Source organism: Taudactylus pleione, unplaced genomic scaffold (genome assembly GCF_031769625.1).
Source record: "Taudactylus pleione unplaced genomic scaffold, aTauple2 ptg000454l, whole genome shotgun sequence".
NCBI lineage: Eukaryota > Metazoa > Chordata > Amphibia > Anura > Myobatrachidae > Taudactylus > Taudactylus pleione.
Window position 1 is genome coordinate 17,331,256 of NW_028284856.1, and position 25,724 is coordinate 17,356,979.

At 43.7% G+C, this 25,724-nt stretch overlaps 1 protein-coding gene across 2 annotated transcripts in view; it reads left to right on the forward strand.

Moving 5' to 3' along the window:
- The window catches only part of SH2D4A (SH2 domain containing 4A), a 195,893-nt gene that overhangs the window by 89,727 nt on the left and 80,442 nt on the right, over positions 1–25,724 (forward strand). For both annotated transcript variants that reach the window (XM_088448273.1, XM_088448274.1), the window contains exons 3-4: positions 15,479–15,638; positions 23,772–23,919. In XM_088448273.1, coding sequence (XP_088304399.1) covers positions 15,479–15,638; positions 23,772–23,919 — 308 coding nt within the window. The remainder of the gene's footprint in view (positions 1–15,478; positions 15,639–23,771; positions 23,920–25,724) is intronic.

Sequence of the window (25,724 nt, forward strand, 5' to 3'; positions counted from 1 at the left end):
GCAGCATGACTGTATCTTTATGCTAATGCTGCAACCAGTGAGATTCATACAGAGAGGCCCAACAAAAGCGGCGCTATTTTGCCGCTTTGCATATAAAGGCGCACCATCCGTCACATATCTGTTGCATCATCGAACATTGCACCAGCCGTACGGAGGCGCACAATGTCTGTCTTTCCATGGCTGCCAAAAATCAGTGCAACTGCGGAAAAAGACTAGATCGCTGACTGCGACACACCCACATCTGGCTAGCCACTTCCCTGTTACCTCCCATGAACGCCCACTGTAATTGCCTCTCTCTGCGTCCAGATTCGTTCTGTGTCCCTCGGCAGTAGTAACCATAGCGACGCATGCGCTGTGCAGCTCAGAAACATGCACAGACCGAAACAAAATCGTCAGTTTAAATCCGACATTGAAACTTTGTCCACCTCTGATTTAGGCTCTCTAAGGGGTAAATTTACTAAATTTGGGTTTTTAAGCAAATTTCCGTCGGATTTGCAATCCGGAGATTTCTTAAAAGCAAATCCGAAGAAAATTTCAGGAAAACCTGACTTTAGATGTCAATAAATATTAAAGTTCAATTTGAAAAAACAATAAAATTTGTGAGGGGTCCCCCACAAATCAATAACCAGGCCCTGGCCTCTGAGCCCAAGCTGGTACTGGAAAATAAGGGGATAAAACAGGGTGGGATCCCCCTACTGTATTTTCCAATAACAAGCACTAGGCTAACACTATAGCAGGGGGTACAAAACGTGGGGTCGCCTAAAAAAATGGCAACCAGCCCCAAACTGGACAGCTCTGAGCTGAAATCCCTATGGAAGGCTCAGTCTAGTGCACGTTAATGGAAAATTAGGTGGACCTCGCTCCGATTTTTCCAATGTCAGCCTAGGCTCAGAAGCCCGGGGCTAGTTATTAATTTGGCGGGGTAGGCCTTTTTAAAACAAAAAAACTTTTTTTTAACCCTTTTAATCCTTAATCAAAAAATAAAGCCTGCACAGATCATAGTGATCTTCACAGTGCTTTGAATTCGCATATTGACTACAGATTTTATCAGAAACTGGTAATCTGACTGGGTTTTGGACACAAAATGTATGATGGACATCACCATCGGACTTCTTTTGTCGCTGAAATATGATAGTAAATACTTGTATTTATAAAGCTATTCGACAGCGATATCCATCGGATTGCAGTAGAATGCAAAACTGATCCTTAGTAAATGTACCCCTAAAAGACTATTTGTCATTGAACCTGATGCCTCAGTTACAATATATGTACAATCTTGCTGCCCATAGAATTAGAGGTTACAATTATGCTGTTACTGCTGTCTTACACAAATGTATGTAGTTATTTTCTTATGATGGTAACCTTATGTACAGCACATGTGAAAACTAAACTGAAATCATTATTACACATAAAAAGAAACACACCCTTATCACATTCCTCTCACGTGTAGGCACACATCATTACAAATCTCACGTGCATGTATTAATAGAAAATACATTACATGTATATTATTATAATGTGTATTCCCTACTGACTTTTTAAAGTACTTATGTCTCTGCGTAAAGTACTTTGTATTTTCCACAGCCAACTGGACCACTCAGCCAGCTAAACCTCTCAGCCGGCTGACCCTAAAAGGATTCTAAAGAAATAGTAAGTCTGATTAGGACAAACTACAGCTGAACTCAAATGGTCAGCTGATCAAAGCAGATAAATTGCACTGTGTAATTAAACACATGCTCAATAAACTATACTACCCTCAAGAACATCACCAGAATAACTAATACCAATTCCAAGCAAGTAATGAAATCACATACATTTAATCATTATACACAGATGATTATGCATGAGGGTGAATGCAGAATGGGAGTAGTAGTCATGCAGGATAGAAATGGAAATCACATACCTTTTGATTGGGATGTAGTTTATATACCTACCATCTGGATGCCGGCTGCCGAAATACCGGCGCCGGAGTCCCGACATTAGTGGAGATGTCGATGCCGGATTCCCGAAATCCAGCATCCCGACCGTAAGTATAGCAGGCACCGTTAGTCACGGGGGAGGGGGTTTAGGTTTAGGCACCCCGGGGGGGTTAAGGTTAGGCTGCGGGAGGGGGGGAAGTTAGGGTTTAGGGTTAGGCACTAAGGGGGGAGGGTTAGGTTTAGGCACAGAGGCAGGAGGGTAAGGTTTAGGCGCTAACTGGAAGGGTTAGGGTGTGGTGTAGGGAGGGAAGGCATTAGGGTCGAAAAAATGAGGGTTAGGGTTAAAGGGAGAGGGTTAGGGTACGTACTGTCCCCCTGTCGGGATACAGAGCATCGGGATGCCGCTGGCGGTTTTTTGACAACCGGCATCCTGACTGCCAGTGTCCCATACCCAAACCCTTTTGATTAACTGTTATGCAATCACACTTTGTAATTTCCACACTTCGTATTTCCCACAGTCAATTGGACCCCTCAGCCGGCTGCCCCTAAACTGATTCTTCTATGTATGTTTGTGTGTATGTGTACTGTATGTATGTGTATGTATGTTTGTATGTGTAGATGGGGAGGTAATGAGTGCTAACAGGGTGAGTGAATGTGGTACTGGGCGCTGGGAGGGTGAATGGGTTAATGGGTGCTGTGTGAGGAGATCTTTATGGGAGCTGATTGGAGTGGATAAAAGTATTAATGGGTGCTGGGAGGATGACATGATAATGGAAAAGAGAGGAATAGGTTTTAATGGATTCTCAGGGAGCGATTGAGTTTGATTTATTAGGGTGTTCATTGATTTGATTCTTGAGGGGAATGGGTGGGGAGAAGGTAATGGTTGCTGAATGGGTTAATGGGTGCTGACAGGATGGGTAAATGGGTTCGCTGGTGGTAAATGAGGTGCAGGTGAATGGGGATGTTGGGTGCTTTGGGTATACAGCAGTGTTTAATAGATTTACAGACAGGATGTGTGATGTGGAGGTTGGTGCCAGGTTAGTTTAGTAGGGTGCCGCTCCCTGCTCGTTTTAATGATGGAAAAATGTGCCCTGACCCCTTTTGGAGCATCACGCTGAGCTCTGGACGAGGCTTCCCACTGAGAGCTCCGCTTTCTGCCCTCATGGCCATTTTAGAATCTCAGCTCCACAGCCAGCACAAATTCATGGACTCTATCTACCTACCTACCTATCTATCTATCTACATATCTAACATCTCGTCTATATTTTTAACGATGCAAACATTATAATGAAATAATAATGAATGTTATGCAGTAACATGACAGATCACATATTACTGTGCACCAAACAGTCCGATTCCTGGAAATGTTATGCAAATTGACAAAATGGAACAACCCGTTAATTTAATTACAAAAATAAATAAATATAATTTTTTTATGATATTAACATTGGTAATTAACTACGTCATCAAGAATGAACAATGTTTAGCTGTGGAATGCAATGGAGAAGCATGACATCAAGTACAGCATATTCATAACATGTCTAATAAAATCGGTCACATTGTACGATCTCCTGACTTCACAAAAATGCTGCATTCTTGTTACAAATGTTCTCTATCTACAATGTGGTAATGCCTCTCTAGTTATTTCATAGCTGTTTAATTTTTTTTTTTTTTAAATCTAATCTTATCTTATACTATTTGAAATAGGGAATCTACTGTTCAGGGTAATACTGCACAGTGGATATTCTCCATAAATGTAAAAAAAAAATTCTCACTATCATTTCAAACATTGATCTAGAATCGATACTTCATGAATTAAAATTTTTACAAAATATAAAATAAATATTACATAAAAATTAAGATTCTCAATGGGAAAACCAGGAGACATCATAAGCAATTCCACTAAATTTTAAATATTAAATGTTTCACTTCCTGTTTGCATATAATAATCTTACTAATCATAGAACCAGGTTTGAAATACCAATCCCTGTGCAGAACTCTTGGAACAGAGGGCCTGATTCAGACCCGCTCGCGAGCGCATAGCGCTCTCAAGCTGGTCTATGGTGGGGTACGCGCACGCTCAGGCCCAGTGGCCACTGTATTAGGTACACCTTTCTAGTACTGGGCAGGATACCCCTTTGCCCCCAGAATAGCATGTTTTTTTTCTGGCTGGGATTCACAAGGTGAAGGAAACATTCCTTAGAGACTCTGGTCCATGTTGACATAATATCATCACGCAGCTGCTGCAGATTTGTCAAGTGCACATTCACACAGTGAATTTCCTGTACCATCACATCTAAAAAGATACTCTATTGCGCCAGCAAACTTTAAACCGGGGGCAGATTCAATTAGTGATGGGACTTACCATGCAATTCTGCCCTGAGCTATTCAATTACTGCCTGCTACCCCGCACAGTAATCCCAGAGGGTGCTTTTATGGGATACTTTAAATATGCGGGTGGACGGGAACCCGGGCGTCGAAATACTGACGCTGGAATCCCGACTCTTGGCATAATGCATATGACGATATCCCGAAGAGGATCAGGATACCGACGTCGGTAATCTTGATCCCCACCATCCCGAGGGTAAGAAGACGGGTAAGTATGATACTGAGCCCGGGGATGGGGGTTAGGTTTAGGCACCCCTGAGGGGAGATTAGGGTTATGCACTACCCAAGGAGGGTTAGGGTTAAGCTACGGGGAGGGGGGGTTAGAGTTAGACACCATCGGGGAGATGTTAGGGTTAGGCACCCCCCGGAGAGGATAGGCTTAGTGTGCAGGAAGGGGGGTGAGGGTTAGGCACCACCGGGGGAAGGTTAGGGTTAGGCACCCCCCGGGGAGGTTAGGGTTAGGCACCACCAAGGGAGGGTTAGGGGGGGGAGAGGGAAAGGGTTGGGGTACTTACCGCCCCTGTCGGGATTTCACTCCATTAGGGCTTCCGGCATCGGGATTTGACAAAACCTGCTTTTACTGTAACTCACTAAGTGCATCTTCTGGAGCTTACCAAACTGGGTAATTCCATAGCACTGGGCACTTAACCCGGGAACTATGAGTTAATGCACATTAGCCATGTGCTTACAGCACGTGGAAATGGCCAAATAATTAAATAGCTCCAGTCATTAAACTCTGGAGCTAATTTAATCTGCCCCTTGGGTGTGCCACATTGTATGCAAACGATTTGACAAAAGGTTAGGAGATATAGGAGCTTAAAGGGGCCTATCCACTACGCGACATGAAATTCTGAACGTCCAGTGTTCAGAGCTTCATATCGCCATTCAGTGAACGAGCCCGACCCCCTATCCCTGAACATGCCAAACCTGACGAGTGTCATCAGGTTGACGGGCATGTTCAGTAGACAGTAGGGGACGGCAAGGACCCAGCATGCACGCGCATCGCTGGTCCTTGCCGGCTATCCATTACTCGACTTTGTGAACAATGCAACCAAAACCTCCTGGTTTTGGTCAGATTATTCTTAAAGTCGGGTAATGGATAGGCCCCTTAAGCTGCATTTCAGAGTGACTTAAACATTTAGACATACTATACAATGTAGAGTATATAAAGTCCCCCTGAGCACCAGAGAATGTGTTACCAAGAACAAGTTCTCAGTGAAGCCCAGCTGAAGATTTTGAGGTCGAAATCAAGCCAATAAGAGATTGATACCAAAAGGAAATGCCACTCTTGCTAGTTCCAGTCTCGAGAACATAGGAGCAGGTGGACCATTTAATTTGGTGCAGGTAGTAAATCAGTAACAGATTTGATAATACTTATAAAGATATCAGGTAAGTAAACTTGTTCTGTAAGTACTGAAAGGAATGCACTGGTTGTGAATAGTGACCTTCTTCCTTCTCCAGAGGTTGCTCTATTATATTTAAGCCCACAATCTTTTCCTAAACATCATAGATATGACTTAGACCATGTTTTAATTCTGGCTCAAACTCAGAAGTGGAAGGATCCCCCCCAACGGCCCCCTATTATTGCGCCAAAGTGTTCCCCAAGATTCAATACCATTTTGACATGGAAACTCTATCCATTCCATATTCTTCCACAGCTGCTTCTCCTCTCATGTAATGGTTCAGTTGGCATGAAAATGTCACTAATGCTGAAGGCTTGTCTGTGCTTCCCTCTGCATCTGACCCCCTGCAGTTCAGTCTCAATAAATCTACTCAACATTCTGCTTAACCTGTTTGGCTCCTCATGGTTGTACAGTTTTGTGTTCCTTTGCTCAAATGTCTTTATATATACTGCTACATATTATTAGAAATATATTGTACACGGGTGTCCCTGATTTACCCCTGAAACCCTCCCATCCACATTAATTTCATTTTCTTTGTTCTGTTCTGCCTGTTACTTTTTACTTCTGTAAACATATTGATGTTAAAATAGAATAAAAGTGCTCTATGGAATATTTTAGATCTAGTGACTGTGGAGGCTATTGGAGTACACTCAGGGCCATCGAGAGCTGAACGGGGCCCAGGTACTAGGGACGAGGCCAAACCTGGGAGGCATGGCCAAGCCAACTCCCCCCTAAAATTGAAAAATGGCACACCCTGAGTAGATTAAACTCATTGTAATGTTTGTGGAACAAACTTGAGATGACATGCTTTATGACATGGCCAACAATACTTAGGATATGGCAATTAAACAATACTAAGTTTATATTAAGGGACTGTCACGGTCTGATTATTTTGTAGATCTGGCTTGAGACCCCTGGGTCTGGCCGACATGCTTGTGAAATGATTGGCTCATAAGCAAACAAGAGGCTAGGCACTATTGCAAGTGTTGTAACAACAGACTAGTGATGTGCAAGGATATTAAACTGGAACTGGGGTGGTTACACAGGCAACTGGGCACTCCCTCGCCTAGTGACCATGGAGGCCTACTAGACCTAGAACATACTTCAACCACAAGGGTGACCCCAGAACTCAGAATAGCATAGTACTGGTAGATAGGAACTCAGAACTCAGACCAGGAATTGGTGTCTTATGTATCCAGGATACAACTTGAGAAAGCTGTAACTCTGAAGCAAGACCTGGAACTGGAACCAGTGCAGAACTCAGAAACTGAATGTCAGGAAAAGTGATAGTCTTTGAACACCTCAGTGCACAGACTGTATACCTCACACTGAACCACAGCCCTGGAACTAGCACCCTTCTCTAAACCAGCATAAGACAACAGCACGCAATGCAGGGAACCAGTACCACTAGCAGGGTAGTATACTACTGTATATACCTGGATAACTACTGAGCACAGAGTATAACAGAACTACAAGCAATGTCCCAACGGTATGATGGTATAGACCGAGGATGTATACAGTTCACAATAGTAGAGTATACTTGCAGGCTGCAGTGCGATGGTAAGGCTTGTATGCAGTATGAGAATTGCAGGCCTGGCAGGTAACAGAGCACTGCAGTGGATGTTTCCAAGATGGTGAGTAGCGTGGACGCTGTAACTCTGGCGGAACTGCATACACAGCGGCAGATGAGTAATGGATCTGTGCACAGCATGGAATAGAGCGGTAGCAGGAATTCGGCAGATCAGTTTGAGCGCTGTGATGCTAGTTGTCGCAGCGTGAACGCTGTGAAGTTGACAGGTGAACTATATTCAGCGAAGGATGGTAACTTGCTGGAATCGATGAGGCAATGACGAAGTCACGGAGGACACAATATAGGATACACAGAACTCCTGGAGCCTTGAACTATCTGGGTATGAACTCCATGTTCAGGCAGTGGTTTGCACACTTGAGCGAGATTACATAGGGAGTGGCCTTCTAGCCATTGTCCTAGCAGACCAAGGGGCCCATTTATTAATGATCGCATTTTGCAATGCGATCAGAGCATGCAGTACCGCCCCTGATCGCATTGCAAAATGCGATCCTATCTGCCGGATGTATTATCCGGGACATGCAGGGAGACGGGCTCCGAAAAGAGCCCGTCCCTGCGATGTCTCCGGAGGGCAGTCGGGGCTTCTGCGCATGCGCAGTCCCGCGGACTGCACATAAGCGGCGCCCATTGGCAGATCCCTCCGCCGGCTGATATGCGGTAAGTCCCCATAGGCTACAGCGGCTAATGCTATCTTTAGATAGCGTTAGCTGCTGGGGCCAATATCGGGAATGCTTCGCATTCCCGATATTGATACATTTTGCAGCATCGCATCCCCCATAGAAATCTATGGGGGAGGCGGCTGCCGGCGGCAATGGAGGGATCGCAGCAGGTATCGGAGATACCTGCTGCGGTCCCTCCTTCATACATCCGGGGGATACTTAGTATTTGAGGTAAACCCCCGAAAATGTGTGTTTTCGGGGAATTTACCTCAAATTCCCTTTGATAAATGGGCCCCATAGTAAGGTCAGCTTTGAATGTGAGCTGTGTAGGGAGTTCCTCCAGCTTTTGTTCGGTAAGAATTTAGTTATATCATTGTATGATTTCTTCTTTATGATTTGGCGAGGTAAATCTCACAGTATGCAGTCATAATGTCTACATTTACTAACTCTCACAATGCCGACAGTTGTGATGTTGACACAGTTAAAATGTTGACATCTAACATGTCGACATCTGGAAAATGTCGACACGGATATAATTACATAAAATATTAAGTATCGACATTAGAGTTATGCATACCTGAAAACTGTAATGTCGACATGTTCTCTGCCGACATTATAAACATGACATTATGAATGGCCACTGTTAGCCTAATATACCATATATAACATGGGGCCTGACTCACTACCGTACACAAGCGCGATTACGCACGCAATCGGACGATTGTTGCATTCTGCGCGTGCGTATGCATCGCAGTGTGTGCGAGAACTAGCTTTTGCGATCGGGACTGCGATCACAGAAGCTACGCAGACCCCTCGCAAATTGATTGGCAGGAGGCACTGTTTGTGGGTGGTGGTCGGGGAAACGCAGGTGTGCCAATGCGTTTGCACGCCGTTGCATAAAGTAACCACTGCGATGCCTTATGCAGTCTGAGGTCTCATAGCGTGCATGGTTGTTAGCAATTTCTGAGTAAGGTCAGAGCTTGTGCAAGTGTGCGTGAGGCTGCGATGGTACTCGATTGTACCGATGGTTTTGCTATTCTCCTAAGTATTACGGATGTGTGTAAGGTAAAGTAGGTGTCCCTATATAGTGCTGAGTTTGCATTGCGATCGCAATGGATTAGCATACTATCGCAGTTGAACTGCATACGATCCATAATGAATCAGGCCCATGGTCACCGTTAACCTAATATTCCAAACCCAGTCTTATAAAGAGGTGAAAAATATTATTTGATATTGAGAAGCTTTAAATCCATTGTCAGATTTGAAGATGTGTGTAGGATTCTTTAGGTGGCTGTAATAACACTCTTGTACATTAATTGTGTATAGTACAGTAAGGATTGTCTTTAAATAAATCACATAAGGTTCTACTCAGAATTTTAGCTTGAAAAAGGCCACAGTGGTGGCTGAAATGCGTTGCTGCTCTCCTGTCATTGAAAAAGCTGGTACACTTATCGGCTGCTGATTAGACTGCCACGTCTTCCTCAGCCCACAACAGCCTGCCACAGCCCACCAGCTGCCGACTTGCTCGGGAACCTGGACATACTGTACAGCTGTGACGGCTAGCGAGCATATAATGGGTGCAAGGTGTGCAGTGCACACGGGCCCCCGGGTCCAGGGCACACCCTGCACCCATATTGTTTAAAACTTACTTCTCCGAGGTCCCACGCTGGGTGTCAGCGCTGTACAAAAATCCAGAAAAATGGCCGTCGCAGCAATTTTTTCAGTGTTTTGCGCGTGCACAGTAAACTCCGGGCCCCAGAGTCTACTAATGCTCCGGTGGCCGGCCACTGGGAGGAGAATAGGGGGTCCCGGACGGGGAATGGACACGGGCCCCCTCCTCTCTAAAGATGCCCCTGACTGCTATACCGAAGCTGAATCTAGCAATACAGTGGGGTAAGTATTAGTAACGGCAAGTCTTCAGAGGCAGTACTCGGGACTGTAATACAGCTCCTGCCAGTGGCTTCCATAACCGCATATAGAGGCCCATTTATCAATGACTTTTATCATACGCAACGTTGCGTATGATAATGGTGCTCCAGCCAATCAGCTCCCAACTGTCATCTGTTTGAAATATTACATTTGAGAGCTGATTGGCTGCCGCACCATTTATCATACGCAACGAATTTTAAAAGTCGTTGTGTATGATAAAACTTGTTGATAAATGGGCCCCATAAAAAGGTTCTCAGCTTGAGGTACATTATGGCAGATTGAAGCCTTTGCTAATAATTTACACCTGTGCCGCAGACATCGATTTGGAGCTGAATACTAATCAAACAGAAGCCGTACTGTGTGCATATTTACATTCCTTTTTTCACTGCCCCAGCAGGTGATTGTTTTTTATTTCCAATATATAAAGGACTTGCTACAACTTTAGCTACAAATAATAAGAGCTTACTGTAATTGTAGTGTAGCTTTTAAAGAAAACCAGTCTTGATACATTGTTGTCCTAGCTTGAACTAGCTATTATGTGAATGTTTTAATTTATGAGCTACTGTAAAGCGACCCATACACAGTGCCATTTTTTACACAATGTGCACGATTTCGATCAATTGTAACGATCAATGTGCACATCGTGTAGAGTCTGTGTGTATGATACGCAGTCGTATAGTTGGATCGTAGATCTTACTGCAAAACAGTAAGATCTACGATCTTGAGTACAATGTGTAATACACTTCTATGCATCGTATAGTAAGATCGTAACGACCAATCGTACACCATTTGACCACATCATATGAAGAATTTCAAGGGAAGAATTTCAAGGGCAATCGTACTACACATCTTACCAACTTTGAATCGCACAGTGTATGGGGCCCTTAAGCCTTGTTTTAGCTATATTTAATGGTTCATATTTCATGCATATATGTGTAATCTTTAATTAATAAATATTATAATTTATACAAAGCTGACTAAATAATATGTTTATGAGATACTCGCCAGTGCGGTAGTTTTTAGAATTCTACTCAGTATTCTCTCATTAAACAAGCAGTTTTCACCCACAGAACTACCGCTCGCTGGATGCTTTTTGCTTTGCGCACCATTCTCTATAAACTCTAGGGAGTGTTGGGCATGAAAATCCCAGGAGATCAGCAGCTACTGGGATACACAAACCACTCTGTCTGGCACCAACATTGATTCCACCGTCAGTCACATAGGGCCTGACTCAGACCCGTTCGCAAGCGCTATGCGCTCGCGAGTGGGTCGATGTTAGGATACTGCACATGCGCGTGCGCGAGACCCGGCTAGCGATCCGTCGCTCCGGGTCTCGCACCAAAAGGGGGCGGTTGTCGATTTTGATCGACAGCTCGCACCGTTTTGGAGGCGTGGCGTGGGGGTGGCTTCACAAACGGAGGCGTTCCCATGCGAACGCCTGCCGTTTGTGGACGGCCCCATTGACATCACCAGTGAAATCAGTGTGAGAACTTTCGACTCTTATTAGAGCCAGAAGCTCTCTGGGGCTTGCGGCTACGAGACCCTACCACAAGGGTCTCATTGCAAGCCCAATGGTCGCGATGGCATCGCGACCATCATCCTCACTTGTGATGTCAGTGGGGCTGGCCACAGACGGTAGGCGTTCCCATGGGAACGCCTCCGTCTGGGCAGCCACGCCCATGGCACGCCCACCAAAGGTCACTCACCATCGACAGCACGCCCCCTTTGTAGCGAGACCCGGAGCGACGGCTTGCCTGTCGCTATCCGGGTCTCGCGCATGCGCACTACGGAGCCACCTCCGTCGTGCGCATGCGCACTGGCCCAACATCGACCCGTTTGCGAGCGCTCGAGAGCGGGTCTGAAATAGGCCCAGTGTCTCACTAACTAATGATACAGTTTTATACTGTACATAAAGGAAACAATGGTTCTTTTATTTACAGTATCTGCTTTTACTTGCTAGGCCTAGGTAAAAACAATTGTCAAGCAAATTAAAATACAAAATAATAACTTTTACCAAGTAGTAAGAAGAGATCCAAGAAATATTGATTTTACAATGGCAATGTTTTATAAGGGTGTTATGTATTATAACCTATTACTAATCTGAGATATGTATTGTACTGCTGATAACAAAAATAAACTAGAGGAGCATGCTGGGAAATGAATGCTGTTTCCAGGGTTATGAAATCCTAAGGAAGTATTCTATAATTTGGAGCCAAAAGTCAGTTGCTGGACTTTTCGCTGTCATCAGAGGTTTTGGCAGTGATAAAGTATCGCGACTGTCCCTGCTATTCCTTGTATTCAATTTCAAAACGGGACCCGGCAAAAAGGAAATTGGCGAAAAGTCCTGTAATTTTTGGGGAAATCAGCCTGACACACCCAAAAGATGCTCTGACATGGGTTTTCACTATGGGAACCCCTAAATAGCCCTTCTAAATATATGTGTGGTCTTTAAATGGTCTCAATAGGTGCTGTTTAGCAACTTTGGTAAAGTGGTGAAGAATAGCATTTTGCAACTTTTTTGGGGGAAAATAAGTAGTCCCATTAAATTTGGGGTACTTGAAAATGGGTACTAGCATATTTATATTTGAAAAATCATGAAAAATCCACCTGCCGCATCAAACCGCAATAAAAAAATCACCTTGGGCATACTTGGGGACCCCCCCCCCCCGAGTCTATTTTGCTAGTTTATAAGTTTATTCCCCATTTAATTATTTTTGTCCCCAAAATGAAAGAACCTTTTTAGGGGTGTCCTGTGGTACTTTTTCAAGGTTTTTTGACACAGAATACCTTTGGGGGACTGTCCAAGTGGTGCAGGTGGTTTTTGGATGTCTGCACCCCAAAACCCCAATTCTGCACTTGTTCTCGCCACCTATTCATAGGTGATACTTTTTCGCTGGTCCCAATGCATTCACTTTTCGCACCAGCAAAAAGCTGGACAAATTGAAAATGGGGATGAGTGAAATCGGTGAATTCATTCAAAACATGTAGGCAAAATTAACATAGTACGGCAATAGTCAAGAAAGCTGGCTATGTAATGCATAACAAATTCCAAAAATACAGGGACGCATTGCAGTTGGGCAAATGCCATTTTTGTAGCATGAATGTACACCAAAATGTGGGCCTGATTCAGATTAGGGAATAGCGGGCCTGATTCATTACCGATCGCAACTGCGATTATGCACGCAATCGCCCGAATGTTGCATTCTGCGCATGCTAATGCTTCGCAGTGCGCGTATGCGAATACTACACTGCAATCGGGACTGCAGTCGCAGCGACAATGCAGACCCATCGCAGAGTGATTGACAGGAAATACTGTTTGGGGGTGCTGACGGGAGGGTGGTCGATGAAACGCAGGCATGCCAGTGCATATTAACCCCATTACAGGGGTGTTCATAAATTAGCCACTGGATGCCATACACAGCTTGGGCTTTCACTGCGTGCGATGACGTTAGTCATTTCTGAGTAAGGTCAGACCTTGTGCAAGTGTGCGTGAGGCTCTGATTGTACTCGATTTAGCGATGGTTTCGCAGTTTTGCTAAGTATTACGAATGTGTGTAAGGTGAGGTGGGCGTCCTTATGTTAGGCTGCGTATGGCATTGTGATTGCAATCATTAGCATATCTTCACAGTTAGACTCCGTGCGTTATCGCTATTGCAATAGCGATCCTTACTGAATCAGGCCCAGAGTAAGAAAGAACAAGTAACTGATCATCTTAGTAAAACCATGCTGCACTGCAGGTGGGGCAGATATAAAATGTGCAGAGAAAGTTAGATTTGGGAGGGAGGTGTTGAAACTGACATCTAAAATACAGTGTAAAAATAAAGCTGCCCCGCATTTCTGGGCTACATGCAAAAACATCCAGTATTTACCCTGCATGCAAAAAAAGTATGTATTTGCACCCCTTGCATTGCAACTTGGTTTGTTCAGGTACAGAGTTACTTGCTCTATCTTACTCTATTCCCAAATCTGAATCAGGCCCCATGTCTGCATCTAGTTTTGTGCCTATCTTAGTCTTGTGCCCTGGAGGATGAGAAATCAGTGATTTTTCGTGCAGTACCTCTCAGGCTCCTACTCACTACCCTGCCCATAATCCTCTATGGAGATGGGGTGTCAGAGAGTCATCCGATGAGGTGGAGCAATGTCCCCATCCCCCATTGGTGCGCCCCAGGATTTCACTGCAGTGTGTAGCAATGGACAATATGCTGAATGGGGAATTGCCACTCCCCCAGTATTGACAAAGCCCCTTAAAGCACATGACTTTCCCAAACATAGCTTGTGTCGCTCATTGTTCCATAGACCAGGTGCATTGACAATGATTTACCAGCGATATCTTGCTAGAATTAATCTCCATGGAATAAAAACTCTTGAAAGTTCTGTAATCTGGAGAAGTATGATATGAACTGTGACAGGAATATCTGGACCATATTTACTGACTTTATGTATCTCCCATCCATTCCTGGAGGTGAAGAGCCAAGTGTGATTTGTAACATCATCGGCCCACCCTGAGCAGCATAATGTATCAAACATGGAGAGCGGGGACACCATGATGACAATACAGTATTCACAGCGAATAACATCATCAAGAACACACCCACGTTACTAAGGTTCCTGCTGTCCTGGGACTGGGTGGAGATTAAACTTTTCCCTTTTTCTGTTCATGTTGGGCTTCACCACTGCACCTGGCTCAATGTATGACATTATAGCACAGCGTTATGTTAACAATTATACAATTACGTTTCTAGGAAGAAAGAAGGAAATAACAATAAACAATTATTTATGATGAATTCTGAAAACACAAAACCAATGTATTGTAAGCTGTAATTACAGTAATCAAACATAACTCCTTAAACCCAGATTTAATCATTCAAATATAAAGAAATACTATGGTTCTTACATTTGTAGCATTGTAAAGCAGATTGTACTGTAGATCTACTGTATGCAGGGCTCTCCTCTATCTTTTTTCATTTGTACATTTATTATGTCTACCTTGTATGTCCTTGTTTTATATATTCCTTCTCTGGCACTTCAGGACCTTATAGATCAACAATAATGTTTACTATAATATAATGTGTGTGCGTGTGTGTTAGACTGTGTACACAAAAGACGATGTGTACCCAGCCCGACATCTGCAGCGATGGGACCGGGCAGGGGAGCCGGCATTGGCAAGTGCATACACACTTGCAGATGCCGGCAGCAACAGAGCGATGGTGAGGGCCATGATGCATTCGGCAGCATGGCCCTCGCTAACAACATCTCCCGTCGGGCCTACATGTAGGGCTGATGGAGGATCTCGATGACCACCCGCGGGAGCATGCATCATCAGCGACATAGCGGGTACACAATAGACGATGTGCCCAATATGTCGATCCGATCCGCCGGATTGGACGACATATCGTCTAGTGTGTACCCAGCATTATACATATGAATAAATAGAGAGAGCATACAGTGTTTTGATCTGTAAATCACTTTTAAAAGCTATTCCTAATTTTTCATCAATATTTGTACTTGTACAAGTCTATTTTGCCATATTTTGCTGTGCCTTATGTAACAAAGGACTAATGATCACACGTTTTGTGTTTGTGTATTTCCCAGTTTCTCAGAAAACTGTAAATTGGAACCTTGGCACAAATCAAGAAGTCTGGGTATGGGTAATGGGAGAACATCCATCAGACAAACCGTATGATGTCATCAGTGATGAAATTATTGCAGAACGAGCTCGCAAGCAAGCAGAGTTAGAAGCAGACGAACGGAGGTAATATTGTCTTTCTGGAATCATGGCATTAAGGAATTGCCCATTGACAGAACATGTTGTGTTGGACTTGTAACAACAAGCATACACTTGGCCATTGATATCTTAGTTAGGTTCTGGTGACTACTTTTCTCTACCTTGACTAGCTTATGGGTGTCTGCAATTATTGACTAAGGGTACCCACCCATGCAGGCTTTATAGCAAAGTGTCTTTTTGTGTGGATGTAGATGATGTTAGGTAGTGGTTGTGCAATGCAAATACACAAAGCTGGGCACCAGGCATCTCAATTCCAAATTATATCTTCTTTATGGGACAACTCCTCCAGCACATTACTTGGTTGCAAACAATAAAAGATAAATATCTACATCTCCTTCTTCACTCCTGCACAGTACCTGGGTTATGACAGTGAAAACAAATATATATATACATAGCGTTCCCACTAGGCTGTTTTAGCAGGGTGCTGCGCCCTGCCCTCCTTCTGGAGGGCAAAAAGCACCCTGACTTCACCGCACAGCGCCCCGCTAAGACAGCCTGCGGGTGCCGTCTTCACCCGCGGGTCACAGGCAGGGGCGTAGAGAGCCACGCTGGGCCCCGGTAAAGAGGGGGGCGTGGATTAATTGCAGAAGGTGTGGCCACACCCCCTTTGAAAAAAAGTTAGTTTCGCAGCGCCGCTCGTGCCGGGGGGGGGGGGGGAGCGCTGTGAGCCCCTCAGCCCGGCGCAAAGCCAGTGGGGGGCGCGATCAGTGTGATCGCTCCCCCCTTTAGGCATAGGAGATTGCTGTGGCTGCTGCTTAGCAGCCACAAGCAATCTCCCACTGCAGCCCAGCACACGCTGTGTGCTGGGCTGCTGCAGAGGGAGGGAGGGAGGGAGGAAGGAAGTGAGGGGGGGGCGGCGCCAGACCCGGGCCCCTCTGGAAGCCCGGGCCCGGGTAAACTGTATCCGCTCCCCCCCCTCTCGGCGCCCCTGGTCGCAGGGTGGGGAAATGTGCGGTGACCCAGTCACTGCCAGTGGATAGACGCTGGGCGCATGCGCCCGTCATCTATTCTACCTGTCAGCAGCGCTTGGGGGCTGCCCGGCGTGTCCGTAAGTGCCGTGCACGCCCCCAAGAGTGACGAAAAGGGGACGCATCTTATAGACACGCCCCCTTTTCAATGACCACGCCCCCTTTTCGGGTGTGCGCGCCCTGCCTGCCGCTGGAGCTAGAATGAACACTATATACACACATCTACTTGCTAGTGTCGATCAATACAAAACATACTCAACTTCTTTTAAAAGGCTCTAACTTAACTTCAGACTTACAAGTACTAAGGGAAAGATGTATCAAGCCTTCCCTTCCTCCAAGCAGAAGTCCCCAGGGCTGCCATCACTGCTGCTGCTGCTGATTTCCCATCTGTTGGTTGGAGGATGAGCCACTCTGAGCACCAGGCACACCACCGCCACTGGGATCTACCTACCCAGCAATTCCAGGGTGACTTTTGTATCCGAAACTTACCCGGGCAACTTTGCTGGGAACATCAGACCATGCACAGAGGAGCGGACACTCGGGGAGCGATCGGGAGTGCCCAGAGGTGCTGTCTCCTTGTCATTGAATAAAATCAATAATCACTTGGCAACGTCGGGTAGGCACTGCTAGTAGTCTATAAAATGAGAGTTAGAAGCTGATTGGTTACTATAAGCATCTTCTCCACTTCAGTTTTGATACATCTTCCCCATAGAGCTATATCGCTCCTCTCTTCACTAACAGATCACACTCAGTGCACTGTATTAGTAGGTAAATTTCTCATATTTCCTCATAATTACAAATCCCTACCCACTCCCAGTGTTTACCATCACTTCACAGCACAGGTGCAGGAGCTGAGTTGCTCAGGTTCCTGCCCCTTCAGGGAACACATCTGCTCTCACTAACAGTCTGCTCCCAATGTTGGCCACACCATTTCTCTTTGTTTGGCAGTGTTCACTGTATATATGATGCAATCTTTATTTATGGTAATACTTAATAGAAATAGCTCTAACAAAGTAAATGTAAAACAAACAAATACATGAGGATTAAATTAGCAGCTATATAAACAGTCACACTAAGTTTTCATGCCTAATGGCGTTAATTGCATACATCTTACTGCAAGTACTGTACCGCTGAAAAACATGGTAAACAGACTTCTCCAGGCAGAGAAGATACCTTTTACCCTACATGTACTGGGTGATGTGATAAAAAAGCACCTTTTTCACTGGGTCTTTGCACAAATGCCCCCCCTTGTGTATAGAATGTTATATGCAAAATAAAACAAATACACAATGTTTGTTTTTTTAACTAAGCTTTACTTAATGGAAGCCAATTGTTTCAGGAGATAACATTTTGAAATTGGCTGGTGTACGAGGACAACACTTTGCAATTTGCTATGCTCTTTAACTAAATTGTAAAGGTTAATTCCACCCAGACCGAAAAGTCAGTTTTGATTAGAGATCCATATGTTATACTTTATCACAGAAAAGTACCTGGAATATCCTACATTCCACCCTAACCTGCAGTGCCTGGCCTGGGATATTCTTCTCACTCCTGTCAGCAACATGTTAACAATTCACAACACACATCTTGTACAAACTCCTTGGCAGTAGTGAGGGGAGCATTGCTGGAATATACAGTGCATCTGGAAAGTATTCACAACGCTTCAGTTATTCCACATGTTGTTATGTTTACAGCCTTATTCCAAAATGGAATAAATTCATTTTTGTCCTCAAAATTCTACACACAATACCCCTGAATGACAACGTGTAAAAAGTTTTTTGAGATTTTAGCAAATTTAATTAAAAAAAGCACTAAGAAATCACATGTACATAAGTATTCACAGCCTTTGCCATGAAGCTCAAAATTGAGCTCTGGTGCATACTGTTTCCACTGATCATCCTTGATATGTTCCTACAACTTAACTGGAGTCCACCTGTGGTAAATTCAGTTGATTGGACATGATTTTGAAAGGCATACACCTGTCTATATTAAGTCCCACAGTTGACAGGGCATGTCATAGCACATACCAAGCAGGATTGTCTCGAGTCACAAATCTGGGGAAGGGTACAGAAAAATACCTGCTGTTTTGAAGGTCCCAATGAGCACAATGGCCTCCATCATTTATAAATGGAAGATGTTCGGAACCACCAGGACTCTTCCTAGAGTTGGCCGGCCGTCTAAACTGAGCGATCGGGGTCAGGGAGGTGATCAAGAACCCGATGGTCACTCTGTCAGAGCTACAGCATTCCTTTGTGGAGAGAGTAGAACCTTCCAGAAGGACAACCATCTCTGCAGCAATCCACCAATCAGGCCTGTATATTAGCGTGGCCACACAGAAGCCACTAGTAAAAAGCACATGGCAGCCCACCTGGAGTTTGCCAAAATGCAGCTGAAGGACTCTCTGGTCTGATGAGACAAAGATTGAACTCTTTGGCGTGAATGCCAGGCGTTATGTTTGGAGCAAACCAGGCACTGCTCATCACCAGGCCAATACCATCCCTACAGTGAAGCATGGTGGTGGCAGTATCATGCTGTGGGGATGTTTTTCAGCGGCAGGAACTGGGAGACTAGTCAGGATAGAGGGAAAGATGAATGCAGCAATGTACAGAGACATCCTGGATGAAAACCTGCTTCAGAGCACTCTTGACCTCAGACTGGGGAGACGGTTCATCTTTCAGCAGGACAACGACCCTAAGCACACAGCCAAGATATCACAGGAGTGGCTTCAGGACAACTCTGTGAATGTCCTTGAGTGGCCCAGCCAGAGCCCAGACTTGAATCCAATTGAACATCTCTGGAGAGATCTGAAAATGGTTGTGCACTGACGTTTCCCATCCAACCTGATGGAGCTTGAGAAATGCTGCAAAGAGGAATGGGCAAAACTGCCCAAAGATAGGTGTGCCAAGCTTGTGGCATCATAATCAAAATGACTTGAGGCTGTAATTGCTGCCAAAGGTCCATCAACAAAGTATTGAGCAAAGGCTGTGATTATTCATGTATATGTGATTTCTTAGTTGTTGTTTTTTTTAATTAAATTTGCAAAAATCACAAAAAAAATCTTTTTAAACGTTGTCATTATGGGGTATTGTGTGTAGAATTTTGAGGAAAAAAATTAATTTATTCAATTTTGGAATAAGGCTGTAACATAACAAAATGTGGAAAAAGTGAAGCATGGTGAATACTTTCCGGAAGCACTATCTAAACCCAGTTAAATAATATTTAGTGATAAAGTGCAGGGATGACAACAGAAATCATGGGGCCCGATGCACTACTTTTTTCCGGGCCCCCCCATCCCCATGTCCTTCGTAGGTACAGGACAGTAGCTTGAGAGTCTGCATTACCTATATGTGGTTTCTCTGGGAAACCTCTGAGCCACCACAGTGTCCCTCCATGCCCCCGCAGTGTCCATCCATGCCCCCAGTGTTGCTCAATGCCCTCACAGTGTCCCTCCATGCCCCAGTGTCCCTCCATGCTTTCAGTGTCCCTCCATTCCCCCAATGTCGCTTAATGCCCTCACAATGTCCCTCCATGCCCCCACAGTGTCCCTCCATACCCTCAGTGTCGCTCAATGCCCTCAGTGTTCCTCCATGCCCTCACTGTTGCTCAATGTCCTCACAATGTCCCTCCACCTCCCCACACTTACCTTATTCTATGACTGCCTGCTGCTGCTCCTCTGCTTGGGTGTCTTTCTGTGGTGCGGCGCTCGTGATGTCACAATGTCACGTTCGCTGCAACAAACAGAAAAAAACTTTATTGCACTGCCCACTGCCAGTGCAATACAGCTGCTGCCTGCCAAGGGCTGGCAACTTTCAGTCTGGTGGGCAAACACAAGCATGTGGCCCTGACTTCTCTACTAGGGAATTGCGATAAAAAAATTCTGACTCCAAGGTGTATATTTACTATTCGCCAAGTTCTAAAACCCGCCACTTCTAATCATATTTATGCCCAAAAACTAAAAAGGCAATACTTTTAATAGCAAAACACAGCTAGTAAAAGCATTGACCTGTTAAATTTCGAGCATCAACATGATAAAAATGCCAGGTTTTAGAACCCGATGCTTAGTAATTAAACCCAAAAATATCTGATCTCCTCTCCTAGCTTATTAAAATGCATATGCCAGATCTAATCCCCCCTTGTTTAAAATCAGACCCCACATTTCACAGATCCAAACTTCCCTTATTAAAAAATTCATACCCCAGATATGACCCCCTCACACCTGATAAAAAGCTAATATAAATTTGGCCCACCCTCCTCATGAAAAATCAAATTCCAAATTTGCCCCCACCCCAAACACAATTCCCTCATAATGTACTACATTGCCCCCCTTTCACATAAGCAAACAACTAAATAATTAACAATAATGCCAGATTCCGTCTCACGTAAACACCCAAAATCTGCATCCCCCCCCTTTTTATTAAACATTATGGTCCTTCCTCCCTCATTACTAATAGTGTCCAGACCTGAAAATTTTTTATCGCAGCTTCATAAATGAAACATCTTATCTACAGTATGTAGTGACACAACCATATCACATACTTACCCTGCTGCCATCAGTACCTCTAGAATCTAGATGTCTCTACTTGCAGTCTTCTGAACTCTGATTTGTGGATAGCTCCAGCCATTCACCAATCAGTGTGGGGAGACATCCCACCACTGTGATTGGCGGATGGCTAGAGCCAATAACTAATCAATATTTAGCCACCCACAGCCGGACACTGCCACTGCAGCAGTAGTGCAGGCAGCGGTTACAATCCAAGGCTCCTTAAGTCCTTGGGGCCCGCTACAGTTGTACCCCTAGACTCCCCTGTCACTGGACCTGATAAAGTGTAACCTTTTGCTTGGGAGGGATTAGCCTTTAAGACATGTTATGTCTCAGGTATATGTTGGTGACCAGCCTCCACATCTCAATACGGCATGAGACAAGCCAAACTGTAGTGCAGGCCAAATTAATTTTCCAAACACTAGAGGGGACCACACAACTATTAAAATAATATACAGTATAATTATCAATAGTTAGGCAAGGACTACTTATTGAACTAGAATGGTGTACATTTATAGTATAGCCAGAGTTTTATTAGCATTGTAATTTTACTTTTTTAACAACTTTTGAAAATTATTTCCAGTATAGTTCACATTTTGTTACAGCTATACATTATTATGGAGATGTAGTGAATAGACCGGCAGACGCAATGCCGCCGGTGTAAATCCCGTATGGACCTGCCCGACAAGGGACTTAAGATAGGCGTCGAAATGATGACACCTATTTTAATCCCGGGCCAGAGGACCGAACCTCGCCATCCCGATCGTCCGCTGACGGGTGAGTATAACACCTTAGCCCAGGGATGGGGGGGGTTAGGTTTAGGGACCCCTGGGGGGACTTAGGGTTAGGCATCCCCCCGAGGAAGGTTAGGGTTAGGCACTAGTGGCTAGGGAAAGGGGGGGTTAGGGTTAGGCACCCTCCGGGGGAGGTTAGGGTTAGGCACCTCCCCGGAAGGGTTAGGTTTAGGGTGCGGGTAGGGGGGGTTAGGTTTAGGCACCTCTGGGGGGAGGTTAGGGTTAGGCACTAATGGGGGAGGTTAGGGTTAGGCACCCTAAGGGAGGGTTAGGGGGGGAGAGGGGTACTTACCTGCCCTGTCGGGTTCTGCCCTGTTCGGGCTGCCGGCATGGGGATTTCATACCGATCCCATTATTATGTAATAACAAAATTTATATATAAAAGTATGGAAGAAGATTAAGATCACACATGGCCTAAGAATTATGAAAAAGGGGTTTCATTCTCCAAGTTTCCAATGTGGTTTATTTGTGTCTGCATAATGTCACATTCTTACTGGTCACTGCATAATTAACCAGTTTGTATCCTGCAAATTTCATAATTGTAATTTACTTGCATTTTAATAGTAATCATAATGTAGTCTGACTGCATGATGTTTTGTTATTACTGACTGTGAATAAATCCACTGATGATTGGTACGTTTTGTCATATGAGACCCCCATAGTTTTACAGGTTATCTGCAGTCAGACTACAGTATGATTACCACTGAAAATTACAGTGTACAAACTGGTTAATTGTGCAGTTTAAAAGGGGCTAAATAAGGCTAGGTACAGCTTTCTTATCTTTAACATTCATTGCTCAAGTCTGACTTTAAATGTTGTAGTCCTGTGTGACTCAGTGCAAACTATGACTACTGTCCTTTATCATTTCCTGTCCAAAGGTTGAGTGGCACAAATAGCCTTCTAAACTTTGTAAAGGTTATTATGATAAAGCAGGTTTAAAATTCCACAAGTAACAAATACAAGTAAGCAGCACTAACTGTTATTATTTATTGTTTTTTAACAAAAATCCACTATATATTTCGGTATTAAATTATTATTTGCAAAGATTTGTTTTACTTTTTTGTTATGTCTAATTACAGTTGTGAGACTGGATTAGGGTGGGCTACAGTGCTGTACTGCAGGATGTATACTTCAATTATTATGCTTATTGGGCATGGTCAATACTATTATTCACAACCCAATAAAAATATAGTTTCAAAACTTTAGACTGAATGTGAAAATGTAAAAAAAAAATACTAATCTCCTATTTTTTATAATCTATTTGAAATGATTTCTTATACAATGGCAGATAAGGGCCATTTGAATAAATAGGACAATTGGACATGTTTACGACCATTAGACACAATAATGAAGAATTGAGACTCCAAAAGAGCTTTCCGCACATCCCCATAATTCTAAACATGTTAGTATTTCCCCAAAGGGCATGGTGAGCCTGCACTTGATAATCCCAACACATCACTTTGGTTTTGTACAGGTGTGCCTGTATGGTGCGCTCACAGCTACTTTCCGCTCCCAGGAGATCAGTGCGCAAATGTAAATGAAGAGGTGGATAAACTCAGTAGGCACAATAATAACAATAAGTAGGTGTAACAATAACTAAAGCTGAGTTTGCACTGCCCCTCAGATTGTGCTTCATAAATTACAGTAAATTCAGTCTGTTCTATTGAAAATTTGAAAGAAATTAAATTGTGTTTTATACTGTATTTAGTTCACTCATTTTGCATTTTCAGTACTGCACTAGATGGGATTTTGTGCTAAGTACAAATAATTCTGTAAACTGCACCTTTCTCTCTCATAGGAAAGCACAAGAGGATGAATTATCTAAACTGTCAGAAGCCTTAACACTGCACACTCAGAGCGTAGCTGTGGAAAGATGGAAGGAAAATGTTGAAAGCAAGAAAATGGCTAAAATAGAGGAACAAAAAAGAATAAATGAGGAAAATCAGGTAATGAATAAATGTGTTAATATTAGGGATGTGCAGGCTCGGATTAGTTCGAATTTTCCCGCCACATTTAGATGATTTTTTTTCCAGCCAAAAATCGGGTCTCAGAGAACGACACAACGTCATCTTTCATGGTCAAACATCATCATTCCAGGACATAAGTCTACGAAAGATGATGTTTGTCCATAAAAGATGACGTTTTGCTCTTTCTGAGACCCAATTTCCGGTGGGAAAAATCTGAATTTGGCGGGAAAATCCGAACTAATCCGAGCCTGCACATCCCTAGTTAATATACACTGGACTGCGGTGAAACCTGACATGACATACTGTACAATCCTTTTTTTAATACAGTAATTATGCAATTGATGATATAATGGAGTGTTTAGCAGAACTTTGAGGAGATAAATAACCTGACACCTTCTGTATCATTTACAACTTTTCAAGACTTTGGCAAAAGTATTCACTGTTGTATAAAACACTGCAATGGGCTTATTGTCTATCGACTAATTAATAATAGTTTATAAATAGATCCATAATTATACTTCCTAAAACAGAAAGAGGTCTTGTCCTTACAAGCCTGCACTGCGTTGCCTTCAACAGAAGGAACAATGGGATAGATCAGCCAGCGTCTATTGATTTGAAACAAAGCAATACTCATCACAATCAATTTGAGTTAATATTTATCTGCACTTACTTCTAAGGGAAGATTTATAGCCACCTATGAGTATGTAACACTACATAAGCTTAAAGTAAATTAAACATAAAATAAGACTGTATTCCTGTGAAATAACTGCAAAAGACTTCCTCTTGTGCACATTAGTAGATCACGTAAGAAATCTGTTGAACTGACACGGAATAATAAAGTCGAGCAACTTGGTTGTGTTTGACCAAATTGTTCCAATATCCGTTTAAATGATGCCCAATGATAGTTATACCGAATATAATTGGGATTGGTATCTATCAGATCTTTATTGGACATGTTGGTGAATTTGATGGACTAACGGCCATGGTCATCAGATATCTGTTTTGCATCATGTCTTCTTTGATCTGGTCATTCAGCCCAACAGCAGAACAGCAGTCTTTGAAATTTCGCCCCCTGCCAAACTGGCCACAGATCAAGTCATTCTGAGAATGCAAAGCATTGTCTCTTTTGATTAGAAAAAATATGTCATTCCTTAGTAAGAATGAGACTAAATATTCTGGCAAAAGTGAAAGCTTCACAACAAAATCTCAACTGCTAACACTTTTGGCTACCCCCTTAATTAATTTAAAATTTTCTTTTTTCTCTTTAAATATTGGTCCAAATGTGAAATATACCTCTGCTCCTTTCCTGTAAGCATGATCTGTGGTATAAGATAGTGCAACTCATATCCATTTGCAATTAATATTGCTATATTCCAAAACAGATTGTGGCATGAAGTGTGTCAGCTAGAGTTTGTGGTGTGTTTTTACTAAGTCTTGGATGGAGATAAAGTGAACAGAGATAAAGTACCAGCCAATCACCTCCTAACTGCTATGTCACAGGCTGTGGGGTCAGTACAATTGATTGCAAAGGGTGGGAGTTGCCGTTGCCACGTCATTAAAATGCAGGCAATGGCACAGCATCTCGCACCCCTCACGGCCCGCTCCGAGCCCGAGTTTGCATAATTTTGCTCGAAGTCCCATGGAGCTGCGAGCATTTTTATGCAAATTCAGTCTGCAATCAAGTGCGGCCGTTGTCGCAATGACTCGCACCCGTGAATACATTGCGTTTAATAGGATTGAACCCTGTGTTTGAAAAATGAGTTAGGAGCTGGTTGGCTGGTACT